Raw genomic sequence first — 27,850 nt, 5'->3', positions numbered from 1 at the left:
GGGACCCTCCTGGAGTGGGCTGATAGGACTGGGATCTGTCCCGGAAGATGACTGGCCCTTTCCGGACTGACCTTGAGAACTGATCTCATTAGCCCCAGGTTTACCCAATAGCACTAAGGGGTGGGGTGAGGCCTGACTCACCAGCTCCTGAGTAGGCCAGGGTCATAGACTCACAGAGCTGGGGCATCCTGACACTTAACAGGGCCTGCCATACGGAGGGGGCAGGAGGGCTAAGAGGTCGCAGTTTGTTAGGGTTTTCCAGTAAACTGTACTGTCAGAACTCCCGGCTGGGGAGGGGAGTGTGTACAGTGATGAATATAGTTTCTGTTTTGGTTTGACTCTTCCCTTTCCAGTTCCCCAGAAGGAAGGGAGAAATGGAGCCTGGCTTCGACTTTGCAGTCTCATTTGTCACTGCTGACGTATCTTCTCTTTGAACTCCTCCTTATCCAGGAAACTACCCAAACCCCCTGTGTGGGGGCAGAGTAGGGACCAGTCAGCCACCTGTTCTGAGGCTGATGGCATGGGTCACTGATCCTTGGATTACAAGAGAGTCTAGTATGTGCCTTCCTCGGTCAGCTCCCTGAGCCCGGAGAGCCCATCCTCCGTCCACCAGTACTGATGGGACTCTCAGTTTGGGCATGCCTGGCCCAGGGCCCTAACTCTAACACTGCACCCATGGCCCCTAATGGGAGCAGTAGCTACTGTTAATTAGGCATAGGCACTTTGCACGTGTTATTTCTAATCCTTTTAATAGCTCTGTGACGTGGGCACTTATAGATGAGGAGATGGAGGCTCAGAGAATGATTTGGTCAAGGACACACCACCTAATAAAGAATGGTCTTGGGCCTGACCAGGCGGTGGCATAGTGGATAGAGCAGGGGTCGGGAACCTTTTTGGCTGAGAGAGCCATGAACGCCACATATTTTAAAATGTAATTCCATGAGAGCCATACAACGACCTGTGTACGTTATGCATTATCCAATAGAAATGTAGTGTTGTCCCGGAGGACAGCTATGATTGGCTCCAGCCATCTGCAACCATGAACATGAGCGGTAGGAAATGAATGGATTGTAATACATGAGAATGTTTTATATTTTTAACGTTATTTTTTTTTTTATTATTAAAGATTTGTCTGTGAGCTAGATGCAGCCATCAAAAGAGCCACATCTGGCTCTCAAGCTATAGCTTCCAGACCCCTGGGATAGAGCGTAGGACTGGGATGCCAAGGACCCAGGTTCGAAACCCCAAGGTTGCCAACTTGAGTGCGGGCTCATCTGGTTTGGGCAAGGCTCACCAGCTTAAGCCCAAGGTCGGTGGCTTGAGCAAGGGGTCACTCAGTTTTCTGTGCCCCCCCTCCCAGTCAGGGCACATATGGGAGAGCAATCATGAACAACTTGGGTGCTGCAATAAAGAGTTGATGCTGCCTGACCAGGCGGTGGCGCAGTGGATGGAGTGTTGGACTGGGATGTGGAGGACCCAGGTTCAAGACCCCAAGGTTGCCAGCTTGAGCGCAGGCTCATCTGGTTTGAGCAAAAGCTCACCAGCTTGAGCCCAAGGTTGCTGGCTTGAGCAAGGGGTTACTTGGTCAGCTGAAGGCCCATGGTCAAGGCACATATGAGAAAGCAATCAAGGAACAACTAAGGTGTCGCAACAAAAAACTGATGATTGATGCTTCTCATCTCTCTCCGTTCCTGTCTGTCTGTCCCTATCTATCCCTCTCTCTGACTCTGTCTCTGTCTCTGTAAAAAAAAAAAAAAAAAAAAAGTTGATGTTTCTCATCTCTCTCCCTTCCTGTCTGTCTGTCCCTGTCTGTTACTTTTCTGTCTCTCTCTGTGTCTGCCACACACACAAAAAAAGAATGGTCTTGGGTTTTTGACTCATGCTTTTCCCCTATTCCAGGATGGGCGTTATGGATGCACAGACCAGTAAACTCACTGGACCTGTACCACGGCCAGGCAGTGTGACCTGAGGAAAGATAACTCTGAGGCCTGTGTAAGGGAAACACTGAGCCAGAGCCCTCCGATCTGGGGTTGGGGAAGCCTGCAGGGTGAGGGGAAGCTTTGCTCAGATGGTGACATTTGAGCTGTTCCCTTCAGTCAGAATTTTCCCCCAGGGGGAGGTCGGAGGTCGGTCCAGAATGAGGAAACAGCGGGAGTGGAGGCATTCCCAGGAAGACCAGCCAGCTGTGCCATGCGCTGTCCTGGAAACAGTTAGTGGTCAGGCGAGTATTGGGGGAGGGGTGTTAACCCCCCAGAGCAAGAGAGGAGCGCTGGGGTTTTGCTCCCTAAATGAGAGGAAGGAAACACTGCTGACTTCCTGGGGAGAAGTTCTGAGCAGAGGACAGGAGTACAAGGTCCTTGGAGTGGGAGCATGCTTTATATGTCCAGGGAACAAAGAGGAACTCATGTGGCTACAGCAGAAGGTTCAAGGGGAAGAGGTCAGGGTGCTTTGGCCTTTACTCTGGGTGAGCTGGAAGCCATTGGAGGTTTGAGGCATTGGGGAGGTGTGGTCTGATTTTTCCCCGTTTGCTCTGGCTGCTGTGTTGAGAATGGACTTGGGACTAGGACAGGAGATAGGAAGCAGTAGCAGGTGAGAAATGAGACCTTGGGCAGGGTGATGGTGGTGGTAGTGATAAGAGATGATGGCTGGATTTTGACAGCATTTGCTCATGGTTTGGATGTAGAAGGTAGGACCCTAGGCCAGTAGTCAGCAAACTCATCAGTCAACAGAGCCAAATATAAACAGTACAACGATTGAAATTTTTTTTGAGAGCCAAATTTTTTAAACTTAAACTATAGAGGTAGGTATATTCCTTATCGAGGTAGCGCCCGCACGTGGTATTTTGTGGAAGAGCCACACTCTTTAAGGGGCCAAAGAGCCGCATGTGGCTCGCGAGCTGCTGTTTGCCGACCAGGGCCCTCGGCTCTTCACAGGCACTGGCAGGGTGGCTGTTAATCTCTTTGGGGTTTTTAACATCTGCTCCCTGGCCAGCAGAGGCTCTGGAGTCAGCAGCTACATTTGGGCTTAGCGGGTCTCCGTCCAGCGCGGAGGGCAGGCTGTGTGCTGCTGGGGTGAGCTCTGCCCCGTCCTGGCTAGGAGAGTGGGCAGGCCTCCCCGAGCTCGTCCCCTCTGTCCCCTCCTCACTTCCACAGCTCCCGGCAGGACAGGGCGGAGGCCTGATGAGTCAAGGAGAAGGTGTCTGCAGGGGGCCACACAGGCCACTGCCCGCTGGATGTGTTTCTTCGGCGCTGAGCTGTCTGAATGGTCTGTTGGCCTGTTCGGTCCGCTTTCCTCCTTCCCTGAACCAGCCCCCTCCTCCTTCCCTGAACCAGCCCCCTCCGCCTTCCCTGAACCAGCCCCCTCCGCCTTCCCTGAACCAGCCCCCTCCCAGGCTGGCCAGCCTCTTCCACACCCAGAGCCTCTTCCTCTACCCACCTGTGGATTCATCATTAACCTGGGCATTTACAGGGTCAGCTTGACCCACAAGTCCAGCCCTGGCCTGGAGTCGTCTCACAGAGACGGTCAGCTCCAGACCGTATCTCTCTCTGGAGAAGAGGCAGGGATGTGGTGCTAGCTAACCCTTCCTTAGAGATCATTCTGTGTCAGGGACTGTTCTAGGCAATTGTGGTTTTGTTTTTGGTTTTTGTTTTTTACTGGGAGAAAAAAAAGAGGGAGGGATGGGGAGAGAGAAGTATCAACTCATAGTTGCTTCACTTTAGTTGCTCGTTGCTTGTCATACGTGCCTTAACCAGGCGAGCCCAGGGTTTCGAACCGGCAAGCAACCTCAGCATTCCAGGCCGATGCTTTATCCACTGCGCCACCACAAGCCAGGCTAAGCAATTGTGTTTTAAAGTCAGCAGTCCTGCCTGACCTGTGGTGGCGCAGTGGATAAAAGCTTCAACCTGGAATGCTGAGGTCGCCGGTTCGAAACCCTGGCCTTGCCTGGTCAAGGCACATAGGAGAGTTGATGCTTCCTGCTCCTCCACCTCCTCTCTCTCTCTCTCTCACTGTCTCTCTCTCTCTGTTTCTCTTCTCTCTCTGAAACAAATATATAAAATCTAGTAAATAAATAAATAAATAAATAAATAAATAAATAAAAGTCATCAATCCTGCCCTGCCCTGGTGGCTCAGTTGGTTAGAGCATTGTCCCGATACCCCAAGGTTTCAGGTTCAATCCCTGGTCAGGGCACATACATCAATCAATGAATACATAAATAAGTGGAACAACAAATCGATGTTTCTCTCTCTCCAATCAATACATAATTAACATAAAATACAAAAAGTCATCAATTAGAATACCTGTAAGAAGTAAGTGCTGTTGTCATCCCCAGCTGAGGCACTGAGAGGTTCAGTAGTAAGGTGGAAATTCTGGGCTTGAACCTTCTGGCTAGGAGTCTAGTTCTTTCTCGGCTTCATTGATTCCTCCTGATTTGTGCTGAGTTAGAGACCCTGCTGAGAAGCCCCTGTGGCAGTTGGGGGTAATGCTAGCGTTTTCTAAGGATGTAGAGCAGGAGACATGTTGAGAGCCTGTGTCAACTGTCCCCTTGGCTCTGGAAGAGGGTTTGAAGAAGCCACACATGTGGGTTCTTGTTGGATATAGATGAGACTTGTTCCCCTATCCCAGGGTTACAGAGCTCAACTGTTTGGAACAAAGGAGCCAGAACTTGCCCAGTTTGGTCCAGCACTTCGGAGGGGGGGAGGGGGGGAAAGGTGAGACTCAGAGGTGGCAGTGCTGAATGGCTAAGTGCTTATTGGAGTGCCAGGCACTATTCTCTGCCCTTCCCATGCAGTGGTATCTCTGATGCCCCAGACAGCCCAGGATCAAGACAGACAATCCCCATTTCCAGATGTGGCCTCTGAGGCTTGCACACTGAGGAAGGAGCATTGTTCAGATTAGAGACTTCCCGTGGCCAGGAAACGCCTTCCGGGAGTTGCAGGCACCTGGGGTGTCGAGCTGCAGAGAGATGGTTGGAGCTTCTGAGTGTGACTGAAGCCTAGCAAGGACCCCTTCTGTACCCCTGCCACCTAAAAACTGTGGAAATTGGGACCTGGGGTGGCTAGGAGGGGGACAGGAGCTTGGAACTGTAGTGGGGCAGGCACCAGTGGGAAGGGGTGTTCTCAGAGGCCAGTCCTGGCACTCTCCCCGGGAGCCTGTGCGGGGCGCCCCACTTTCTGCCCCCACCCCACATGGGCATTCACTTGGAGCTGCGATATCTTGGCCCTTTTTATGTATATAACAGATAGGGGAGCCTGGACTGGAGGCTCGGAGAGCTCGCCCTGGGTCACCCAGCACGTGGCTTACAGGGCTCCGATTTTAATGAAGGCATTTTGCGAAAATTCTGTTACACGTCACTATAGTGTAATAAGCCCCTCTTCCCCACACGCACTCAATTTCCCAATCACCTGAACAGCCTTGCCAGCTGCTTGTTCTCTCAAAGCACCTGCCATATATATATATAGATGTCATATACAAATGTCAGTCCTAGGAGGTAGCAATTACTGTTGCCTTTTTTACCGTGGTAAAATAAACTATACACTTACCATTTTAACCTTTTTTTTTTGTATTTTTCTGAAGCTGGAAACGGGGAGAGACAGTCAGACAGACTCCCGCATGCGCCCGACTGGGATCCACCCGGCACGCCCACCAGGGGGCGTCGCTCTGTTGCGACCAGAGCCACTCCAGCGCCCGGGGCAGAGGCCAACGAGCCATCCCCAGCGCCCGGGCCATCTTTGCTCCAATGGAGCCTCGGCTGCGGGAGGGGAAGAGAGAGACAGAGAGGAAGGAGAGGGGGAGGGGTGGAGAAGCAGATGGGCACCTCTCCTATGTGCCCTGGCCGGGAATTGAACCCGGGACTTCTGCACGCCAGGCCGACACTCTACCACTGAGTCAACCGGCCAGGGCCTCTTTCTTTTTTTTTTTTTTTTTTTTGAGAGAGAGGGAAAGAGAGAGAGGAACAGGCAGGGACAGACAGGAAAGGAGAGAGATGAGAAGCATCACCTTGTTGTTGCAGCTCCTTAGTTGTTCATTGATTGCTTCTCATATATGCCTTGACCAGGGGCTCCAGCTGAGCCAGAGACCCCTTGCTGAAGCCAGCGACCATTAGGTCATGTCTATGATCACATGCTGAAGCCGGCGACCCTGCTCTCAAGCTGGTGAGCCCACGCTCAAGCCAGTGACCTCGGGGTTTCGAAGCTGGATCCTCAGTATCCCAGGTTGACTCTATCCACTGTGCCACCACCTGGTCAGGCACACTTTAACCATTTTTAAGTGTACAATTCTGTGGCATTAAGTACAGCAGGTCCTCCAGTAACCTTGTTTGGTTCAACATTTTTTCATTATCACTCTTGTTTATACCAATTAGTTTGTGGTAAAATTAGTTTCTTTTCTTCTTTTTCTTATTTTTAATACTTTATTTATTGATTTTACAGAGACAGGAGAGAAAGGGGATCATGGAATGGGAAGTGACAACTCATAGTTGCTTCATGTTAGTTGTTCGTTGCTTGCTTGCTGTATGTGCCTTGACCAGGGAAGCCCAGGGCTTCGAACTGGCAACCTTGGCATTCCAGGCCGAAGGTTTATCCACTACGCCACCACAGGCCAGGCTTTTTTTGTTGTTGTTGTTTTTTGTTTTGTAAGAGAGAGAGAACAAGAGAGAGGGACAGATGGATAGGAAGGGAAAGAGATGAGAAGCATGAACTCATAGTTGCATCACTTTAGTTGTTTACAATTGATTGCTTCTCATATGTGCCTTGACCGAGTTGCTCCAGCTGAGCCAGTGACCCCTTCCTCAAGCCAGCAACCATGGGGTCATGTCTATGATCCCAAGCTCAAGCCGGTTACCTCAGGGTTTCGAACCTGGGTCCTCACTGTCCCAGGCTGACACTCTCTCCACTGCGCCACTGCCTGCCAGGCGGTAAAATTAGTTTCATTATGGTAGTTTCGTTTAAAGTCACAGGACCTTTTAAGGATGTTAAGTGAGGACTTAAATATATTTTATTGTTGCCTTTAATTAATGCAACTGAAGAAACCAAAGCTCAGAGTGGTGATAAGTGCCCCAGATCACACAACCAGTTAAGGGCGGGCTGAGGTTTGAACCCTGATTTCAGAGTCCAGTTCTCCGTCCGGGATATCAGCAGAGCCCCGAACCCCACCCAAAGTTCCTGCTGCAGCTGGCGGTACTGGCATTGCCTGGGAGCAGGGGGAGGGCCCTTTGCTGAGCTGTCCACCGTGCTCAGAGACCTGACTTGCTCTCCCTTCCCACCCCTCCTTCCCTTCCAATCTAAGATTATAAAACCTCCGATTTCCTCCCTCCCTCCCTTTCTCCTCTCCTGGAGCCTTAGCGGTTTAGCTTTTGCAAACACATTGAATGTCAAATCTGCAGCCAACCCGGGCGGACTCCTTCCCACCACACGTGCTGTGCCACTCCTGACACCTCTGAGGGTGCTTGGGGGGCTGGTGACAGCAGGCAGCGGGCTCGGGAGGGAGGCGGTGGAAGCCCTGCTGTCACCAGCCTCGCAGCCTTCCTGCCTGTCTCCCCCTCCTGGGGAGGTGGGCAAGGTGGCGTGGAGGCTAGGCCAGCCGTTCTGCTGGCGCTGCCCCCTTCTGCCCTCAAGGGCCAGGGACCAGAGGACAAGTGCTTGGGGACTGCTGAGGGCTGTGCCAAACCAATACAGTTTTCACCTCTTAGACTCACAGGTGGTTTGAGGGAGCTCTAGAGGCCTTTTAAAGTCATCGGAGTGAGTGTGCCAAGGAGGTGACTTAGGGGTGACCCCAGAGTTTGTAGAAAGTCTAGTGGGGCTCTCTGTAGCCACCTTCTTGAGCAGGACCCATAACAGTCCTGTTTTTATCTGTTTCATTATATTGAGATCCCAAGTAAGGTTTTATTTTATTTCATTTTACCTGTTTCTCTTGCTTAAAAATAGGGTTTTTTAAATATTGTTTTTTTAAAAGATGTTATTTATTCATTTTAGAGAGAAGAGAGAGAGAGAGAAGGGGGGAGGAGCGGAAAGCATCAACTCCCATATGTGCCTTGACCTGGCAAGCCCAGGGTTTTGAACCGGCGACCTCTGCGTTCCAGGTCGACACTTGATCCACTGTGCCACCACAGGTCAGGCAACAATAGGGTTGTTCTTTTTTTGTTTTTGTTTTTTTAAACTACTTACCTTTTTCCTTGGTGAGAAGGACTTGCCCAGAGTTACTCAGGACTAGTGGCTGCCCCAAGATGGCTCGTTCTGCTGCAAGCTCTTGCTTACTTGGACTCTGAGCTGCTTTCATGGGGAGGGAGATGTAGAAACCCCCTGCAACCCTGGCCAGCCACCCCCACCCCCGCGTCAGAGCCCCGGGCTTGGCTCCCGCATGCCCCATGTCTGCGGCTCCTGGGCTCCCTGCACCTTGGCACGATCATCTGTGTCGTCTCTGTCTTCATCGGGGACATCTGGGTGGGTGTCAGTGCTATTGCCACTCTGAGTGCGTCTCTCACCCAAGCTGCTGTCATCCAAGTCCTGTCCCCAGGGAGGGAGGGAGAAAGCCACGGGGAAAGACAGACACGGGAGCAGGCTGGGAGGAGGGAAGCCATAGTGCCCTGCAGTGACATAAGGGAGAGGGAGAGAGACAGGGTGAAGGCAGATAGGAGAGACAAGAGAGAGAGACACAGGAGAAAACCAGAGCAAGGGAGAGAAAGACTGGTCTGATGGGGATGGAGAGAAAGACTCAGAGATAGGAGAGAGATGGGGAGGAAGACCCAGAGAACGGGTGACAACATACGGTCAAGGAGAGGGTGCACAGAGACACTTAGAAAGAAAAGACAGAAAGGTGGTTTATGAGACAGACAGGATAGAGGAGAGGTGTAGACAGGCCTGGCAGGAGACAAGAGGGCTATTAGAGACTAGGAAATGTCACCTGCCCTGGAGCTGCTGCCCTGACACAGTGAGGGATATGTTGAGCGTGCGGTCTGGCACCAGGTCCGGCTGATAGATGTTGGGGGGGCCCCATTGCCCGCAGCCTGTCACGTCCCTCCTCTGACTGTCTCCCACAGTACCCTCCAGATGAGCTTGTTATGGGAGCCCCAGGAGTGTGGTGTTGGGGGGTGGCCTTGGGCCGGCGCCTCTGCAGAGAGCTGTCACTGGCACTTGTGCAGAGGCAGAAGGGTGGATGAGCTGACTTGCTCGGAACCTCCTGCAGCCACAAACTGGGGGCTTGTTTTGGACCTAGTAGACTAGGGGACTAGTAGTCCACCTGCGGGGACTGTGGCAGGTGGTAGATACAGCAAAGGTTTAGAGGAAACAGCGAATCAGGAGGGAAACTAGTTAGATCTTGCGTTCCCAGAGTCAGGGACAGACATCTAGGTCTCCCATTCCACTGGCTCCCAAATCTGTCCCCTGGTGCTGGCTGCTGAGGAAACTCAGGGAGACTCTCGATCGAGTCCTAGAAGCTCAGGCCCCACCAGAGTCAGAACCTCTCTGGCCATAGACTGAACCTTTCCTTCCCTCACCCAGGAGACAGGGCCTCTTAGGGCTCCTTGCAGCAAATTGGCGGAGCAGAGATCTTAGGCCTGGGTGCTAGAAGGGGGGGCCCCCTTTGTCTCTGGGGTTCATGAGAGTTTCAGTCTCATAGTTGCACAGGCAGTTAAGGGATGGACAAGTCCATTCACCTGTCTGAGCATAGACTCTCTTCTCTAGAACAGGAAGAACCGTCCTGCCCTGTGTGGGCAGGAAACACGGCCATGGCCAGTGTTGTGTGGGCGGGGGCCCTGGGCCAGCCTTGGGTAGTGGCTGGTTCTTACTCTCTTTAGTGTTTGCCCTGGTCCTCTCTGCTGGGTAGCACGTTGCTGAGGGCTAGGATGTAACCGAACAGGTGGGCTCAGCTACCTGCTGCGTCAAAAAACAAACTCGTGGAACAGGTGCTGGTGCAAAAGGAAATAGGTTTATTCAGGTGCTGCAACCTGGGAGGATGGTGGACCCCTGTCTCAAAGACCATCTCATCTCCCTGCTCAAGCCCCGGGTTCTTGTAGGGATAGGGAAGGGAGGGCTTTTTGCTATTCAATTATCTTGCTAGGTTTGGCATGCTCAGGCCTTCTCTATTCATCTCTCTAGCTTTGGGTGAGCCCAGTGTAAGAACCTCCCCCTGTACTGTCTTTGCCAATGGGAGAGACTCCCCACTGCTCCCTGACTGTCTTCAGTAACAAGGTAACCCTGTGGATCATCTTTACTAACAATCAATTATTAAGCACATATTAGGTGCCAAGCATTGTGCTAGGCACTAGGAGACAGCCGTGACCAAGTCAGGTAAAGGCCTTGCACCCACGGAGTTTGCAGAACAATAAATAGAATCATTTCAGATCGGGATGAGTCCACTGAAGAATGTATATGTTGGAATCCGTGGGAATCCGAAAAGACCAGAGTAACTGGCTTTATTGAAAGGAAGAAAGGAACCCTGCCGGGCACTTCTCTGGGGAGAAGGGCACCAAAACAGACTTTGAGGCAAAATTTATTAGGGTAGGGGAGAGCTTTGAGCAAGTGTGCATTGAGTCAGCGGTTCTGGTATGCTCCCTTCTGCAGTTTTACGATTTCAGCTTCCTGAAATGCTTCTCCTTGGGGCAGTCGACCAGCTTCCCAGAACTGTTCTGCTTCTGGGAAGCAGTGGGGTGATAGTAAGCAAGGGTGGGGTCAGGTAGACAAGCACAGCAAAAGGGCAGCTGAAAGTTCTGATGAATTCATGTATCTATCAGTACATACATGACACCGACTGGGGACAGGAGGGCAGGAGGCTGCAAGGACTGGGCTTTTTTTTATTATTTATTCATTTTAGAGATGAGAGAGAGAGTCAGAGAGAGAGAGAGGAGAGAGAGACAGGGGGGAGGAGCTGGAAGCATCAACTCCCATATGTGCCTTGACCAGGTAAGCCCAGGGTTTCGAACCGGCGACCTCAGCATTTCCAGGTCGACGCTTTATCCACTGCGCCACCACAGGTCAGGAGGACTGGGCTTTTGAATTGCCCTTGGAGAGGGCTGGGAAGAGCATTCCAGGCAGCGGCGGGAAAGAGCTGGGGCCAAGGCCCCAAGGTAGGACCCAGCTGCACATTTGGGGACCTGAAATAAGGCCAGGGTGACAGTGGTGAGATGGGGGAGGCCTCCTGGGAGGGGCATGGCAGAGCTACACCCCACAGGGCCGGGCACTGGGGAGGGCACCGTTTTCTTAGGACTGGTGGGAGCCTTTGGAGCGGGAACTGGCAGGGTCTGGCTGATGTTTTGAAGCGCTTTCTCTGGCTGTTGTGTGGAGAAGTGTGTGTTGTGGGGTCAGAGGGGCGGCCGGGAGAGGCCTGTAAGACTGTAGTGTCCAGTTGAGGGACGAGGTGTTGGGCCTCAGGTGGGGGTGGACAGGGTGGAGCTAGAGAGGAGGGACGGAGATGTCCTCTCCACACCCACCGCCCCAGCACTAGCTCTGAGAGACACTGCTCTAGGAAGTCCCGCCCAGTTGCCATGGATCAGGGGGTGGGAGGGTAGAGCTGGCTACTGGGAGGGAATGTGGCTTTGTGCTTGGAAAACAAAGAACAGAGCTTGGGGCCCTTTTCTCCTGGGGGTGGGGGGCCGGGGAGAGGCTGTTGAAGGGACCAGAGGCTGAACCACTGGGCTGGGCTTGGTCCGAGCAGGCTGTGTCCCCAGGCGCTTGGGAGGGGCCCCAGAGCCCTCCAAGGGTGAACTGTAGGGCTGCTGGGCTTTGCAGAGGGTGGTGAGGAAGGAAGACAGGGTGAGAGGGATGCTCAAACCCCTCCAGACTGGAAATCAGGCCATGGGAAGGAATTTGGGCAGAGAGGGCCCTGAGCAGTGGAGTTGGGAAGGGCTGTGCGGGGCAGATGTGTTCGGGAGTGAATGAGGTCCCTGGGAGCTGTGTGTGAAGGGATGGAGGAGGTTGACCAGACCCCCAGGACCCTAACATACTTGACTTGACCCCGCCACCATGCCTCCTCCCCCAGCTGTGCCGCTGAGGCCCCGCCCTCCCTGCCTCGAGGTGGGGGCCCACCAGGATGAGCAAACTGTCCAGGGATTTGGCCTGTGACTTGGAGCGCAGCCTGCCAGCCGTGGCCTCCTTCAGCTCCTCATTGTCCCACAACCAGAGCCTCTCGTCACACTTCCTCCTGCCACCTCTTGAGAAGCGCCAGACCATCTCCGATGTCCGCCGCACCTTCTGTCTCTTTGTCACCTTCGACCTGCTCTTCATCTCCCTGCTCTGGATCATTGAGCTGAACGTGAGTGGACTGGAGGCTCAGGGCACAAGCTGTGTTGGGGACACCTGGGCCTCAGTTAGTCCATCTGCCAAATGGGAGGGTTGATTTCTAGGACAAATGAGGAATGGGAAGAACAGCTGTTCTCACCTGCCGGAGGAAGCGTGGGGAGCTCAGGGCGGTTGCGTCATTGGTCTCGGGCCTCTCAGCAAGCATGGAGGCAGGGCTTGAACCTGCCTCTTGCCCCAGAGTTCACACTTTTGCTTCCTGCAAAAGGAGGCGAGACCCCAGCCAGCTCAGCTGGAGCGATGGGAGCCTTTCTGCCCTACATTGCCCTCCGCCTTCATTCACTTACTCATTTATTCATTCAGCAAACATGTTTTGAGCCACTGCTGTGTCTCCAGCACTGTGCTAAAAGCAGAGAGTACAGCGGGAGAAAACCAGTAAACACTTCTTGTGCTTAGTGGCTGCTATCTCTCCATCCCCATTTTGGACACTCTTCAGTGCCCCCAGTTCGGCCTCTTCAGGTTTGGTGAGATGCCACCTCGCAGGCTGGAGATGAAGCTGCGCCTGCCCCTGGCCAGTGCGGGGCCAGCCAGCGGCGGGCTGACCTCTGGGCACGGGCAGGGCGGAGCAGGACCTGCCCACAGGCGGGAGCAGAACGCCCCAGACTTGGGCCTGCCCCAGCCCCTCTGGATGAACTGTGACCTCAGCGTGGGACTCAGCCTCTCTGAGCTCCCCGTTTTCCTTCTGGAAAGTGGGTCAGAGTTCTGGCTGGCAGAGGCCCTTCCTCCAGGTCCCGAGCTCGGGTGACAGGAAAATGATGACTTTGCTGATAGAAGCAAAGAATTTGGAGAAGGGGCCGGTTTAGGAGTGAAGAGGGTACATTTGATTCTGGGCATGTGGAGCTGTAGGGCAGCTAGGGCTCTGAGGGTGACTGTCCTTGGTGCCCAGAGTTGAGCTGGCACCGTCAGCTAGGTAGTGCCACAACCACAGGGGACTTCAGGGACCATTTTACCAAGGAGGAAGCTGAAGGCCCAGCAAGGTTCGGGGTGGTTCAAAGAGCTTCCAAGGTCTTCACATTCTTCCTTTTAAAGGTCCCATCCAACATCAAAGCAAGCACTGAACTTTTCCTTCAGTCCATACTGCCTTGTCAGAAAAGAGCTGAAAATATTTTGAACATTTTACTTTTTAAATGATCTGGTTATATTGGCTGTAATAACTCACCAGTCGTCATGCATACTTGGGAATTCTTGGACAGTGAGAAAGCCTAGCCTCCAGATTGTTTTCAAATGTAATGAAAATTTCAGAATGCTCCATTTAGCAATTAGTAGAGTTAACATAATGTTTCACTTGGTAGGTAATTAAAGTTCTATTAATTTTCAGTTCTGTACTTTAATTTTTATATTTTGGAGCATGTTTATTTTTAGTTTCCTAACTGACTACAAGGACCCCAGCAGGGTTACAAGGGCTTGCGGCCAGGGTCTGGCCAAGCAGGGGCTGGAGCCTGCGGCCTGATGCAGTCAGTGCGGGCAGGTGCCCAGGCGGAGGGCACACTCTCTGTAAAGAGAGAAAGTGGAGGACAGAGCTGTGAGGGACAGTAACCGTGAGGGGTGTGCGGCGCTGTGGAGCCCAAGAGGGAGTAGTCTAAGGGGGAGGAAGAGACCTGGATGGGTGGGGGTGGGGCCAGGGCATGGGGGCATTGAACTCCGCAGGGTTCGGGGTGAGGTAGACGGTGTGGTGGGTGTTCAGGGGGTTCCAGTATCAGTGGCGGGGGCAGAGGACTGTCCAGATTGTGGGCTTCTTTCCTCAGCATCAGAATTACCAGGAAGCTTTATAAAGATTCCAGATGTTCAGCTCACCCTAAGATTCAGACTCAGGGGTCTGAACATCTGTATCTTTAACCAGTCCCCCACCCCCAAACTCAGAGCGTATGCCAGAGATTAGAAGCCCCGGGTCTAGGGGGTCGTGAAGGGTCTTCTCCCTCAGCCTGCAGTCTGGCTCTCGCCATCCATCCAGCATCCCCCCCCCCCAGCCAAGGTCTCAGGGATCCCATTGAAAGTGTGTGGGTGACTAGGGCAGGGACAGGGGCGAGGACAAATCTGCTCACTCTCCACGACATCCTCTCCAGCAATGTGATGGATTTTTCCCATTAAGCACAAACCTAATCAGTTGATTTGCCACCTGGGGCTCCGTCTGACACCGCTGCCCACCGCCAGCCCCCGTCACCCCAGGTGGACGGTTGACTGGGAAGATGGAGCACTGAGTGGTGGGAGGGGCGTGGAATTTTATGTGAGGCAGTCTCCCAGAATCCTGTCTGCCAGCCCTACCTATCGGTACAAGGCACTCCAGTGCCTCCCCTGCACGACCCCGAGGCCCTCCCAGTGCACCCCTGCCAGGGTGCTGTGCCCACAGTCATCAGTGCTTGAGCTTTGCTTGCCTGGGCTGCGTGGATCCTTAGGGGGACGGTCTTAGTGCTGGGGTCCCAGGCCTCTGGCTGAGCTCCCCTGGTGCTTCAGGGACCCCCTCGGGCAGTGGCTTAGCATCTGCAGCCTCTCTCCCAGGCTCCAGCCTCTCCCTGCGTCCTTCCACTCCCGGAGGAGAGGGGCAGCCCCAGAGACCGGGTTCTGCCCGTAGAGCTGCTCGTCTCTTCCTCTTGCAGACCAACACAGGTATTCGGAAGAACCTGGAGCAGGAGATCATCCACTACAACTTTAAAACTTCCTTCTTTGACATCTTTGTGAGTGGCCTTAGGGCCTGGGAACAGAAAGGGAGCAGGGACACAGCTCTGGCTAGACGCTGTTCTCTCTGCGACATATATGCTAACCTGATCAGGGAGACTCGGTTCCCATCCTCAGGGAGCCCACAGTCTTTAAAAAGGTTCCTAAATGAGTCCCCCCTTCAGAGAGCCCCTACTGGGAGGGGAAAGACAAGACCCAGGTCCAAGAAGGTCAGATCCGAATCATCCCCAAATAAACACTGACTTAGCTATTCTCTCCCAAGGCGTAGACAGTGCTGTGGGGAGGGAACCTGGGGGCATGCGGCTGGAGGGGGCGGGCAGCCTTCAGCAGGGGTAGGATTGGCCCGTCTGTGATGGCTTCCCCACTACCACTAGGTCCTGGCCTTCTTCCGCTTCTCTGGACTGCTCCTGGGCTACGCAGTACTGCGGCTCCGGCACTGGTGGGTGATTGCGGTAAGATGCCACATTCCGGCAGCTTTGGGGCCCTGGTGGGGCTGGTGCAGGGGTCAGGGTGGAGGACTCACCCCCAGCCTCTGACTTCCCTCTCTCTTTCCTCCCTCTCTCTGGGCAGGTCACCACACTGGTGTCCAGTGCCTTCCTCATTGTCAAGGTTATCCTCTCTGAGGTCAGTGGCTCAGGGTCTGGCTGGTATGGTGGGCGTCTGGCCTGAAGGATGGGCTTCTCCTAAGAAGGGCCCGTTTCTCTAATTTGGGGTGTCTGGATTGGGTGAGAGGGTATCCTCTCCTTGGATATTCCAAGGAATCCTCTTTACTTGCTTCTCCCACTGGTCCCCCTGCAACCCCAAGAACAGAAAGTTCTTCCTCCAGTTTAACATCAGTTTGTCCTGCTGCAGAATTCATTAATTCATCTCAGAGGCATGTGCCACAGAGGGTCCCCAAGCAGCTGGTACCAGGAGTGGGATATATGCTGGGGTTGGTAGCCCCAGGAGGGGGCTCTTCTCTGGGTTTGGGGTGACCCCCTGCCCTGGAGCTCAGCCCCCTCCCTCCACAGCTGCTCAGCAAAGGGGCATTCGGCTACCTGCTCCCCATTGTCTCCTTTGTCCTTGCCTGGTTGGAGACCTGGTTCCTTGACTTCAAAGTCCTTCCGCAGGAGGCTGAGGAGGAGCGATGTGAGTGCCAGGGATAAGGGGGGGCAGTCAGGGTCATCCCCGCCCCAAGGGAGGAGAATGTCAGACATGTTAGCCGGTTCTGAGCCACCTTGCCAACCTGAGGAGCTTCCAGGAGCCTGATAGTGAGCCTGGACCAGGGGGACCCCGGGCTGCTCAGCTGTCCTTGGTTGGGGACAATGGCTGCCCGTGTCTGCTCTCCCAGGGTACCTTGCTGCCCAGGCCGCTGTCGCCCGCGGGCCCCTGCTCTTCTCCGGAGCTCTGTCTGAGGGCCAGTTCTATTCACCCCCAGAATCCTTTGCAGGTGAGGGCCAGGAGGTCGGGGAACTGCCTTCAGGGAGGGGCTTTATGAAGGAATGGGGTAGGCTGTTCTTTCTGTTCCTTCGGTGGTCCCCCTGGGGAAAACCAGTGCTCCCCCCACACACGTCCACCCCCCCAGCCTACATGTGCACCTGAACCCCACTACCCCCCCCCCCCCGCTCTCCCCATTGTCATCTGTGCCTGTTCTCTGCAGGGTCTGACAATGAATCCGAGGAAGAAGCTGTTGGGAAGAAAAGCTTCTCTGCCCAGGTATCTGGCCCCCCCCCCTTTAGAGTGGGCACCCAGGCAAAGGCCAGTGCTAGGTCCAGTCAGGGTGGGTAGGGCTTCCCAGCAGAGCGTGTACCTCAGCAGCTTGAATGCCAGTCAGTGCCCATTTGAGTGCCAGCCCTACTGTCTGTCCTGCTCATCAGTGTGCCTCGTGCCCGGGGCCCCGTGGGGAGCGGCCATGGCCACAGCTCTGGGCCCCAGAACCCCTCGGGGCCTGGGAGACCAGCGCATACCCCTTATCTGCTGGGCCAGGCTTCCACAAGAGGTGTGTTGAGTGTCCAGAGAAAGAAAGAACCAGCCACGAACAAGGTGGGGTGAAGGCCCCAGGCCAACCCCCCCGCCTCCCATTTCTGGCCAGGAGCGGGAGTACATTCGCCAGGGGAAGGAGGCCACAGCTGTGGTGGACCAGATCTTGGCCCAGGAGGAGAACTGGAAATTCGAAAAGAATAATGTAAGACCCCTCTCTCCCGCCTGACCCACCCATGTGTGTTGGGAATTTTTGCGTCCTTTTCTGAGGCCTGAGAAATAAGCCCGAGGATTACGTGGGTTGGAGCTTGTCTGTGCCCCACGCTGGGGCAGGGGTTAGCCACTTGGCAGGAGGTCAGGAGGGACTGGAGTTTCCACTGCCTCTCCCCCTTGCTCTCCTCCCAATCTTCATCTCCCTGCCGCTCTGCTTCCTAGGCTCAGCTTTGAAGGGGAAGCCAGGCTTCTACCTTGTGTTCAGTATTTTGTTTCATGGTCAAAACATGTTATCTAAAAAGACGGCAGAGGGCTTGGGAAACAGAGACAGCATCCATGTCCCTTTCTCTGGCCAGTTGCTCTGGCAGCCCTTGTTGGCCTGGAGATATGGTTCTTCGTGGTTGCAACCACAACTATGCCCCCGTCTTTTAACTTGATACCAAGCGCCTTTCTCTGCTTGTCAGAATCGCTGTCTTTTAACAGCTGCTCAAATATCCCCAGACTCCCGGGGTTTTCTGCCCTGAGCTGTTAGAAACCTGATGTATCTGTCACCCATTCCCGGGCCACCAGCCCTCCCTGTGTGCCCTTCCCTCCTCCACTCACCTCCCTGCCACCCTTCTGCCCCTCACACAGGAATATGGGGATACTGTGTACACCATCGAGGTTCCCTTTCACGGCAAGACGTTTATCCTGAAGGTGAGTGAGAGAACTGGGTGTTGTGGAGCGTCCCGGAGCCTCCTGCCCTCTCTGGGGCTCCAGGTAGGGGCCGAGGGGCCCCGCAGGTTTCTCCCACTGAGAGGGGAGGGCTGTGTGCCGGGCACAGCGCACACCACCCAGCCCCCTGCCTGCCCTGCCCTGCCCAGACCTTCCTGCCCTGCCCTGCGGAGCTGGTGTACCAGGAGGTGATCCTGCAGCCCGAGAGGATGGTGCTGTGGAACAAGACGGTGACCGCCTGCCAGGTGAGCCCGGCCACCTCTCGGGTCAGGGGCCAAGTGACATGGCAGGGCAGTCATGCCCCAGTGTGACCAGTTACCCCCAGGGCACCTAGGTCGTGCTGTTGCACCTAGCTCTGTGCCTCGGGTTCCCCATCTGTAAAATGGGGCTGGGGGCAACAGCGTTGCCTGGGGAGGGCTGGGAGAATGGACAGAGCACCGGCCCGGCCCTGCCCCGCGAATGGGAGTGGCTGTTAGGAAGGGGACCTGAGCAGGGAGCAGACTGGGCTGGGGGTTCCTGAACTGAGGTGCTCAGTTCTCCTGGGGTGGGCTGTACCGCACGTCTCCCCTCACACCCGCAGATCCTTCATCGAGTGGAAGACAACACCCTCGTTTCTTACGATGTGTCCGCGGGAGCTGCAGGCGGAGTGGTCTCCCCCAGGTCAGTAGCCACTGCACCCTTCCTCTCAGGCAGGCCTCCTGCCCCTGCATCTCGGGCTTGGCACCCCCACCTAACCCTTCCTCCCCCAGGGACTTTGTGAATGTCCGACGCATCGAGCGACGCAGAGACAAATACCTGTCATCAGGAATTGCCACCACCCATTGCGCCAAGCCCCCAACGCACAAATACGTCAGGTGAGCCTCGCCTTGCCCAGGGTCAGCCCAGCCAGCCCCGCCCCAGGTGGCTATGAGGACAGGGCCGGGTACAGTATGTACAGCGGGGGATTTTGTCCTGCTGAGGCCGCTTTCCTGTCCCCTGTCCCACTGGGCTTTGCCTTTCCCGGCCCCTAATCCTGCTAATCGGCTGCTCTGTGCTGGAGACCAAGGGAATAATGTCTGGACCCATGCCACCCACTCTGGAGGGAGCTCCAGGCGTAGACTGGGGACAGAGCCAGCCCTTCCCCCTCTCCCTGCCCCACCACCTCGCCTTTGTCCTGGCACGCCTGGAAGTCTGCCAGAGGAAGAGGGGTTACACTTTTCCTGCCGCCTGTCCCAGGCATCCTGCAGCCCTCCTGCTGTCTCATCCTAACCCGCTGCCAGGGCGGCCTCCTCCCGGATACCCCACCCTTCCCCTCGCTTCCCCTCCCTGCCTGGGGTTCTGTTCTCTGGGTGTCACACTGGGCCCTGGTCTCCATGCCACCACAGACTTACTGGGTGACGGGCAGTTTTGTTTCCTCTCAGGGTGCCAACTTCCTTATCTGTGGAATGGGTTTAACTGTGCTCAGTGAAGCTGTGGGCAGATGAAATGGGGTCGGGCTGTGAAGGACACAGCCCAGGCCCTGACCACCTCCCATGAGGGCCACCAGCACTGGCCTGCCCCGAGTTGGTCTGGCGCTGACCTAGAATCCCTGGACAGGGTGGTTGAGGGCCGGGAGGGTGGCGAGCCCCCTGCGGGTGTGTGCACATCGGCAGGCTGCTGTGGGAGTGTTCGTGCATTGTGTGGCGGGGGATGGAGAGCTGTGGCCTCTGGGATGCCTGTTCTGGGACCCACTCGGGCACGGTAGCAGGTGCTCGATCAGCAGCTCCCTTCCCTTGTCCACCCGCGTCCAAAGTGGGCCAAGAATGGAGGGGGGCAGGTCAGGGGCCTTGCCTGGCTCCGAGGTGCCCCCAGTGGAGCCTCTCTCCTTAGGGGAGAGAATGGTCCTGGGGGCTTCATCGTGCTCAAGTCAGCCAGTAACCCCCGCGTCTGCACCTTCATCTGGATCCTTAATACAGATCTCAAGGTGAGGGTGCTGGGGCCGCAGGGCAGGCGCAGTGGAGTGGAGGGGGCCCCTGGCCCTGTTCAGGGCCTTCTCTACACCCCACTTCCCTCCCACTCTCGGGGTGCGGACTGTCTGGTCACCCTCAGTTACTGAAGGGCCTGTGCCTCTTGTTTCGTACCTCTGGCTCCTGAGGCCCTGCGGAGGGTGGCTGGCTGCCAGCCGAGCCCCTCCCAGGCCTGTTTGTGTGGCTGGTGCCAGACCTGGGCACAGCATGTCCTTCCTGCCAAGCGGGAGGGGGAGAGGGCGGCCTAGGCCGCATTCCAGAGCTGCACCTGCATTCTAACCCTGAACGCTCCCTGCTGGTGCCAGTTGTGGAGGGAGGAGCCCCTGCTGAGGGCCAGCCATCCTGGAACTAACGCCTGCCTCCCCAGGGCCGCCTGCCCCGGTACCTCATCCACCAGAGCCTCGCGGCCACCATGTTTGAATTTGCTTTTCATCTGAGGCAGCGCATCGGAGAGCTGGGGGCCCGGGCATAGCCGTGCCCCCTTGCCACCCTGCGGGCCAGGGTTCTGTCGCCACAGCCTCCAGAGCCGAAGAGGGGGGCCGTGGGGCTGCCCACAGAGGACCTGGCCTCAAGCCGTGGGAGGAAGACGTTTGCTCCATGGCAGTCCCTGGCCCCAAGCTACCACGCTTCCACGCCAGCGAGCCACGGCCACGAGCAGGTTGTGGGCTCAGAGCCTGCCGCTGGGGCCAGAGGGGTCTCGTCCTGCTGATGTTGACGTGGCATCCCTGCCTCCTGGAAGAGGAGATCTGCTGTCCCCTCCCTAGCCAGGGCAGAGTCTGGCTTGGGAGCCTCAGATGTGATAACTGAGAGCCAGTGCCCGGGGCAGGGGGAGGCCAGAGCGCCAGGAGCCCCTTCATCTGCCTGCTCTCTCATCGCGGGGGATTTTGGGATTATTTAAAAGGTCTGGGACCTTTTTCCCATGTGTACTTGTGGGGGAGTGGGTGGCAGGTGGGGACGGTGGGTGCTGGCAGTGCACCTCTGCCTCTCCCAGGTTCTCCCTCCCACAGGGCCTCCTTGGGGACCTTTGTAATTTGAGCCAATTAAAAACCTGAACTCAGAAGGAAAAAAAGAAACCCCTCCAGCTTGGCCTCTTGAGGGAAGGGGAGGGCAGCACTGTGCAGGTGGAGAAGGAGTGAGCCACCATCGAGGCCAGATACCTGACACGCCCTCTCATACCTGCAGCGAAAACACACACACACACACACACACACACACACACACACACGTGTGCGCGCTCGCGCGCTCTTGGCCAGATGCATGGACACGCCCTCTCATACCCTGCAGTGAACACACACACTTTCCTGAATGGTTCAAATGGGCAGGTGACTGGTCAGAAAAACATGCCCCACCCCCCTGCCAGGCTTCCTGTCGGTTATGGTCTCCAGGATTTGGGAGGAGGTAAAGACTAGCAGTGCCCACAGCAAGACCTGGCTGTTTCTGGGGTTGCCAGGCTGGAGGGGGGCCTGGGCTTCCTGGTCGCTGAGGCCGCTCTGGGATCTCTGCTCCATGCACATTCCCCTCGCCCGCCGCACCACTAGGGGCAGCATCGAGTCAGATCCAGAGCACGGCTCTCCCCTCTGCCTGCAGGCTCCCGTAGGAGCCAACTTGCTTTGAGTGGGGGGCAGGGGGTGCTTCTTGGTCCTTCCTGGTGTGTGACCCTGGGCAAATCTGCATCTTGGCCTCCATTTCCTACTTTGTAAAATGGGTCTCATTATGTCATAGGCTCTTAGAAGATTAAAAGATACCAAGAGTCAGGTATAGTGCCTCAAGAATCAAGAGTATGCAGTGCTGGCAGGTGGGAGTCAGCTGCCCCCACAAGGTCCTCAGCTCCTGTGACTGTCTCCTGGTGCCCTTTGCTTTGCCCACTCAGCGATTCCCACGTTCCCCCTCCCCCGTGTCCGTCGCCCTGTGTGCCAGCTTGCACCATGAATTCTCTCTTGGGTGCCATCCCAGCAGTCATCCTGCTCCTCATGAATGAGGGCCAGGCCCTGCCCAGGTGGCACGTCAGAGCTCTGTTCAGGCTGTTGTGACCAGAAAGTGGGGTAAAGGAAGTCCAGAAAGGGGCAGGGACTGCCCCATGGTCACACTTTTTATGGCTAATAGGATTAAAGCCAGATCTGCTGACTGCCACTCAAGGAACCCCTGCATGGCCACCTCACCCTCTTTCACCCCACTCAGGGTATTGGGAGTAGAGCTGGGGGCCACTCCCACACCCGCACGGGCTCGGCCTGGGAGACCGCTTTTCTGACCACTGGCCATGGGGTAGGAAACACCTGGTGGAGGCTTGTGCCCGGGCTCCCAGGTGAGGGAACTGATGGTACCCCGCGTGGTGGTGGCAGGCAGGAACCAGGGCTTTAGAAACACACCTGAGGATGTGGTGGTTGTCTCTTCCTGTGGAGGGCACAGCCGGGGGATGTGCCCTTGAACCCTGGTAAAGGAGAGCAGTGGGTGAGGGGGCTGGCAGCCTGGGACAGAGCCCAGAGGGGCCTCAGCTCCTGCACTTCCCGGCTCTGTTTACAGACAAGCCACTGTCCTCCCTCAGTGAGGGGGAAGGGGTGGGGCAGAGAGCAGGTGCCAAGGTGGCACGAGGCTGGGCATGTGCTTGGTCTCAGACTGTGTAAGGAGTGTCAGGCACCTGGAGGTGTTGCTCTGAAGACCCCTGCCCCCACTTTCCAGAAGCTGACCTCTGACCTGGGGCCAGCCAGCATCCAGCCAACCCCAGCCCTGGGCCCAAAGTCCCCCATCAGAGTATTGGCTCTGCTTATAGCATCTGACGCCACTGGGGCTGAAAATAGCTCCTGGAGGAGGGGGAGAGGCAGGAGGGGCAGGAGGGGGCTATTTAAAGGGCCCGGGAGGAGCAGCGCTGGGAGAGGGAGGCTGATCATGGCCACTTCAGAGCTGAGCTGCCAGGTGTCTGAGGAGGACTGTGAGCGCCGAGAGGCCTTCTGGGCGGAATGGAAGGATCTGGCACTGTCCACACGGCCCGAGGAGGGGTGAGTGCTGGCCGACGGCGAGTCCCTCCTCTCCTCCCCTACAGCACCCTCCCTGAGCATTAGGAGGCCAGAGCACAGTTTCCGGGGTGGGTGGGGACAGGAGGGTGTCTGCCAGGGAGAGCAAGGTGGGCTCACCCCTCCTGTGCCCAGGGGGCCCCTTGCACAGCCAGTGGTTGGAAAGCAACAGCTCTCAGGAGCTCAGCGCCCCTCTCCTCTCCTCCCCAGTTGCTCCCTGCATGAGGAGGATACCCAGCAACACGAGACCTACCACCAGCAGGGGCAGTGCCAGGCGCTGGTGCAGCGTTCCCCATGGTTGGTGATGCGTATGGGCATCCTCGGCCAAGGGCTGAAGGAGTACCTGCTGCCTTACCAGCGGGTGCTGCCGCTGCCCATCTTCACCCCCACCAAGATGGGTGCCACCAAGGAGGATCGCGAGGACACCCCCATCCAGCTGCGTGAGCTGCTGGCACTGGAGACAGCCCTGGGTGGCCAGTGTATGAAGCGCCAGAATGTGGCAGAGATCACCAAGCAGCTGCCCCCTGTGGTGCCTGTCAGCAAGCCAGGCACCCTTCATCGCTCTCTGTCCCGCTCCATGTCCCAGGAAGCACAGAGAGGCTGAGAGGGACTGTGACTCAGGCTCCACTATGCCCACCCTGGGCTGGGCCCTTCCTGGCTAGGACCATGGAGGGGAACTGCTGGCCACGGATGCTTTGTAGTTTGCCCAGAGTTGGGGGCTAGGGGACACGAGAGCCAGAGGCCTGGATACCTGGGTCCCTTGAGTTGCCAAAGGGAGGGGAGCAAAGACAGTGGGCCCGAAGAGTGGAGAGCTAGGGGCTAGCACTGCTGAGTACCCTTAGCCCCAGGAGAAGGGACAAAAGATGCTGGTGAGGGAAAGAGGTGCCTGAGAGGGGTGACCGAGCTTCAGGGAAAGACGAGGAAGTGTAAGGAGATCTGGAATGCTCTGGAAAGAGCTTGGAGAAGACTGGAGGGAGGGGGATGTGAAGAGGGCAGAGGCAGGGTGGAGCCCCTAGCACCCTGTTAGTGCTGCAATAAATGCTCAATTGTGTTCCAGTTTTGTGTCTTTCCTTGTGGTTGTGGGGACCAGCCCATTAGTGTCACCTCCCTTCCCACACTTACTTCTGGGAACAGGCCCTACATCTGAGCTAAATATGGCAGAGCTACTGGGTACACCCCGTGTTTGGGGGAGGGGGACAGCTGTAAACGGGGCTGCCTGTCCAGTCCCCCTTTGGTGCCCTCATTGCTGGGCATTCCTGGCTTGCATGTCCAGTCCCCTGGCACTAGGCAGTGCCCAGGCGGCCAGCTGGCATCCAAGGTTTGTTTAAACGATCTCTTGGAGAATATGAAGGGAGCTGGCACTAGGACCGTCTTTGGCTGTGCCTCAGTGTGTGGATGGAACTGGTGACCTTAAGACTGAGCTGCCTCTCAGTTCTGAACCCAGACAAAAGCAATCCTTGGCTGGGGTCAAGTGCTCCACCCTCCCTCTCCTGGGAGCCCAGGGTAGGTTGTTGGGGGTGGGGGTGGGGGTCAGGTTCTTGTCTGTGACCCCTGCAGCTGTTGTGGTGAGTCATGTTCCAACCTGGCTGCTTGGACCAACAAGGAGACACTTTCCTCTTTAGGACAAAGTGGGGGAGGAAGTGGGGAGACAGAGGTGCACAGAACAGGGCAGGGACCCATCTCGGCAGGGGCTGGTAACCTGCCCAGGGCAGAGGGGAACTGGACTGAGTCAGAGGGGTGCTACTCTGGGAAGACCATGGAGATGGCCCTGCAGCGTCCACTTCCTGTTGGGAGTTTAAGAGGAGACCTTGGCATCTTAACAGCCTGGTATCTAGAGCGTCAAGCAGTACCTGCAGGCCTGGCTTGGCCCGCTCCCCCCAGAGGGGGCTGGAGTGTGGGCTGGGAGAGGAAGGGGGTCAGAAACCCAAGACAGGCAGGACCCCAAATCCCTTGGCGCCCAGAGCCTGAGGCCGCGCCCCCTGGTGGCTGGAGAATGGGCCTGCACCCTACCGTCCTAACCGCAGTTCCGCGCCCCCGACGTGGAACATACGGAGCCTTCCGCCCTCGGCAGCCCCCCAGATAAGTGGCTCGAAGCCCGCAGGGCCGGTAGGGGAGGTCCAGCTGTTCCATCCGCTAAGTGCATTAGCCCCATTCGTCTTCCCTATCGCTACTGCCATCGGACGGGTGGGGCGAGCTCCGCTCTGGGGCCTCGGGGCGACTGTGATGGAGGCCGGAACGGACTGTCCTTTCTGCAGTGGGGATGGGTGGGGGGCGCTGGAGGACGGAGGTGGAATAGAAAAGTACAACAAAGAGGCCTGGAGGAGGGGCGGAGAAGGGGAGTTGGGGTAACCTCACCAAGGAAAGGGGTGGATGTTGGACAGGGTGTTCCGCAGAAGGGGAGCCTCGCGGGGGGCGAGGGAGGAGAGCGCTGGGAAGTGGGGACTGGGGACAGGCTATTTCGAACTCTGGCCAAAGAGAAAGGATGGCAGGCCGGGCCACAGGGGAGTACGGCTGTAAGAGGTGGAGGGGAGCAAAGTGCTGAGGGGCTGGCGGGGTCGGGGATCTGAGCAGGACGGGGTGGGAAGCTGAGGCGCGTAACTTAGAGCAGGACAGGTGAGGCAAGGGTGGAGGGGGGCCCCGTGAGCAAACGTGAGCAGGGGAGGGAACAGAAGGTCCCGCGGCAGCAGCCACCCACATCACGTGCGTCTGCGGCCCCGACACTAAAGGAGATGGATGGGGTAGGGGGAGGCGCAGCGCGCGTGGCCCGGGGCGCTTCCGCGCTCCGCCGCCGCCCCCACAGCGGAGGGTCCAGCCGCAGATAAAGGGGCTGGCTGTGAGGCCAGCCAGGCACAGGGTGGGCGGCGACGGCGGCAGCATGAGCGCGGCGGCGCCAGGTCAGGCTGCGGGAGCGGCCCAAGACTCGCACCCAGGCCAGATGGCGGTCGCCTTGGCCTATCAGCGGTTCGAACCCCGCGCCTACCTCCGCAACAACTATGCGCCCCCGCGTGGGGACCTGAGCAGCCCTGACGGCGTCGGGCCTTGGAAGCTGCGCTGCTTGGCGCAGACCTTCGCCACTGGTGAGCGTGGGGAAACAGAGGCACAGAGGACAAGAAGTCGTCAGGCAGCTAAAAGAGCGCATGAGAGAGCCAGATGGGGACCGAGGAGAGCCAGATGGGGACCGAGGGGCAGGTAGTTAAGAGGTGAAAATAGAAGAGGAAGAGGAGCAGTATCCCTTAGACGAGGGGTAGAGGAGAGAGACCTGTGGACAGGGGTGTGGAGGGGAGGATGTTCAGAATTGAGAGATGTGGTGGGCGATGCAGGAAAGAGAAACGCAGAGAAAGAGATGAAGACAAAGAATGGGGAGAGAAGAGACACGACTGGGAGAAACTGCCAGGTACCCCAGGATTTGCCCACTTGGTCCTCTCTGGTGGGTGTGGGTTTACAGATGTGGAACCGAGGGGTTAAGTTCCTTTCTCAAGGTAAGTTTGTAGCTGTTGACGCCAGGACTCAGTCTCTGGTTAGTCCTACTCCAGAGCCAGCGCCTTCTCCGGATAGAGACACACAGAGGAAGAAGGAAGAGAGAGACAGAGGGAGGGAGGCAGGGAGGGAGAAGCCGGTAAGGGAGGAGGAATGGAGGCAGGGAACCCACCGGGATAGGCCGGCACCAGGACCCTCTTCCTCTGCTCACCCCCAGGTGAGGTGTCTGGACACTCCCTCATCGACATTGGTTCGGGCCCCACCATATACCAGCTGCTCAGTGCCTGCGCCCACTTCGAGGACATCACCATGACAGACTTCCTGGAGGTGAACCGCCATGAGCTGGGGCTCTGGCTGCGGGAAGAGCCTGGGTCCTTTAATTGGAGCGTGTACAGCCAGCACGTCTGCCTCATTGAGGGCAAGGGGTAAGGGCTAGGAGATGGCGTCCGGCAGGGGCCTCCCATGGAGTGGCTGGTGGGGGAGGGGAGCAACAGAAGACTGAGCCTAGGGCACCTCTGAGCCCTGGCCCTGACGCCACCTTCTGTCCCTGCACAGTGAGTCCTGGCAGGAGAAGGAACTCCAGCTGCGAGCTAAGGTGAAGCGGGTCCTCCCCATCGACGTGCACCAGCCCCGACCCCTGGGCGCTGGGAGCCTGGTGCCCTTGCCCGCCGACGCCCTGGTCTCTGCCTTCTGCCTGGAGGCGGTGAGCCCTGACCTTGCCAGCTTCCAGCGGGCCCTGGACCACATCACCACCCTGCTAAGGCCTGGGGGGCACCTGCTCCTCATCGGGGCCCTGGAGGAGTCATGGTACCTGGCTGGGGAGGCCAGGCTGGCGGTGGTGCCCGTGCGTGAGAAGGAGGTGAGGGAGGCCCTGGTGCGGAGCGGCTACGCGGTGCGGGACCTCCGCACCTACACCATGCCTGCTCATCTCCGCACAGGCGTGGACGATGTCAAGGGCGTCTTCTTCGCCTGGGCCCAGAAGAAAGTCTGAGTGTGAGGTCTCAGTGCACCCAGTGCCGGCAGCTCTCAGCACCCAGATTCCCTGTTATCTGAGGTGGCACCTAATAAAGAAACGTCTCTGCTGCCGAGTGTCAGTGCTGTCCGCGGCTCCCCTGGGCAGCAACAAGGGCCTGAGCTCTCCTGTGTTGTGGGGGCGTGGGAAGCAGCAAACCCTAGCCGTTTGTATACAGAAGCTTCCATGAAAGTAGGTTTCTGCATCCTTCATTTTTCCCCCGAACTAGAGAAGGCCTAGGTCAGAGGACGTCAGTCAGCGTCAGCTGTGTGCCAGGCACTTACTAGGTGCACGGTCCTCACATTCAGCAGCAGCCCTGTTACCCGCTCGCAGGTGAAGCCCACAAGGTCCAGACCAGAGAGGAGGGAAGTGTATGCGTGGGGGAGACTAGGAGACTGAAGTGGAACTTGCAGGGGTCAGGGTTGCAATCCTGGCCCAAACCAAGGTCCAGGGACGTGAGAGAGGAAGAGCAAGCACCCGCTCGCTCCACCTCCCGGCTCCGCCACTAACTGGACCACAGC

The 27,850-nt window shown here is 56.9% G+C and overlaps 3 protein-coding genes across 6 annotated transcripts in view; all 3 read left to right on the top strand.

Moving 5' to 3' along the window:
- STARD3 (StAR related lipid transfer domain containing 3) overlaps positions 1-20,905 on the top strand; it is a 29,776-nt gene extending 8,871 nt beyond the window's left edge. Inside the window, exons 2-17 of one of the 4 annotated variants that reach the window (XM_066364300.1) lie at positions 7,972-8,108; positions 10,968-11,060; positions 11,972-12,244; positions 14,883-14,960; positions 15,336-15,413; positions 15,532-15,585; positions 15,972-16,089; positions 16,292-16,390; positions 16,601-16,656; positions 17,033-17,125; positions 17,767-17,829; positions 17,997-18,092; positions 18,428-18,507; positions 18,597-18,701; positions 19,696-19,789; positions 20,200-20,905. In XM_066364300.1, coding sequence (XP_066220397.1) covers positions 12,023-12,244; positions 14,883-14,960; positions 15,336-15,413; positions 15,532-15,585; positions 15,972-16,089; positions 16,292-16,390; positions 16,601-16,656; positions 17,033-17,125; positions 17,767-17,829; positions 17,997-18,092; positions 18,428-18,507; positions 18,597-18,701; positions 19,696-19,789; positions 20,200-20,304 — 1,341 coding nt within the window. In that variant the 5' untranslated portion in view covers positions 7,972-8,108; positions 10,968-11,060; positions 11,972-12,022 and the 3' untranslated portion in view covers positions 20,305-20,905. Of the gene's footprint in view, positions 1-7,971; positions 8,109-10,896; positions 11,061-11,971; positions 12,245-14,882; positions 14,961-15,335; positions 15,414-15,531; positions 15,586-15,971; positions 16,090-16,291; positions 16,391-16,600; positions 16,657-17,032; positions 17,126-17,766; positions 17,830-17,996; positions 18,093-18,427; positions 18,508-18,596; positions 18,702-19,695; positions 19,790-20,199 lie in introns of all 4 variants that reach the window. The other 3 variants (XM_066364299.1, XM_066364298.1, XM_066364301.1) reach the window with 3 other exon arrangements.
- A 1,761-nt stretch (positions 20,906-22,666) lies between these two features.
- TCAP (titin-cap) lies at positions 22,667-23,896 on the top strand. The gene is made up of 2 exons (XM_066364297.1): positions 22,667-22,825; positions 23,051-23,896. The coding sequence occupies exons 1-2, from the start codon at positions 22,716-22,718 to the stop codon at positions 23,442-23,444; spliced, it is 504 nt and encodes a 167-aa protein (XP_066220394.1). The 5' UTR covers positions 22,667-22,715; the 3' UTR covers positions 23,445-23,896.
- A 1,681-nt stretch (positions 23,897-25,577) lies between these two features.
- Positions 25,578-27,400, top strand: PNMT (phenylethanolamine N-methyltransferase). Its single transcript, XM_066366381.1, has 3 exons — positions 25,578-25,917; positions 26,535-26,742; positions 26,873-27,400. Exons 1-3 carry the CDS (start codon positions 25,716-25,718, stop codon positions 27,306-27,308), a joined length of 846 nt encoding a protein of 281 aa, XP_066222478.1. The 5' UTR covers positions 25,578-25,715; the 3' UTR covers positions 27,309-27,400.
- The last annotated feature ends 450 nt before the right edge of the window (positions 27,401-27,850 follow it).

Source organism: Saccopteryx leptura, chromosome 2, assembly GCF_036850995.1.
Source record: "Saccopteryx leptura isolate mSacLep1 chromosome 2, mSacLep1_pri_phased_curated, whole genome shotgun sequence".
Taxonomy (NCBI): Eukaryota; Metazoa; Chordata; class Mammalia; order Chiroptera; family Emballonuridae; genus Saccopteryx; species Saccopteryx leptura.
The sequence above is the reverse complement of the archived record's forward strand: the minus strand, read 5'-3'. Positions and strand labels throughout refer to the sequence as shown.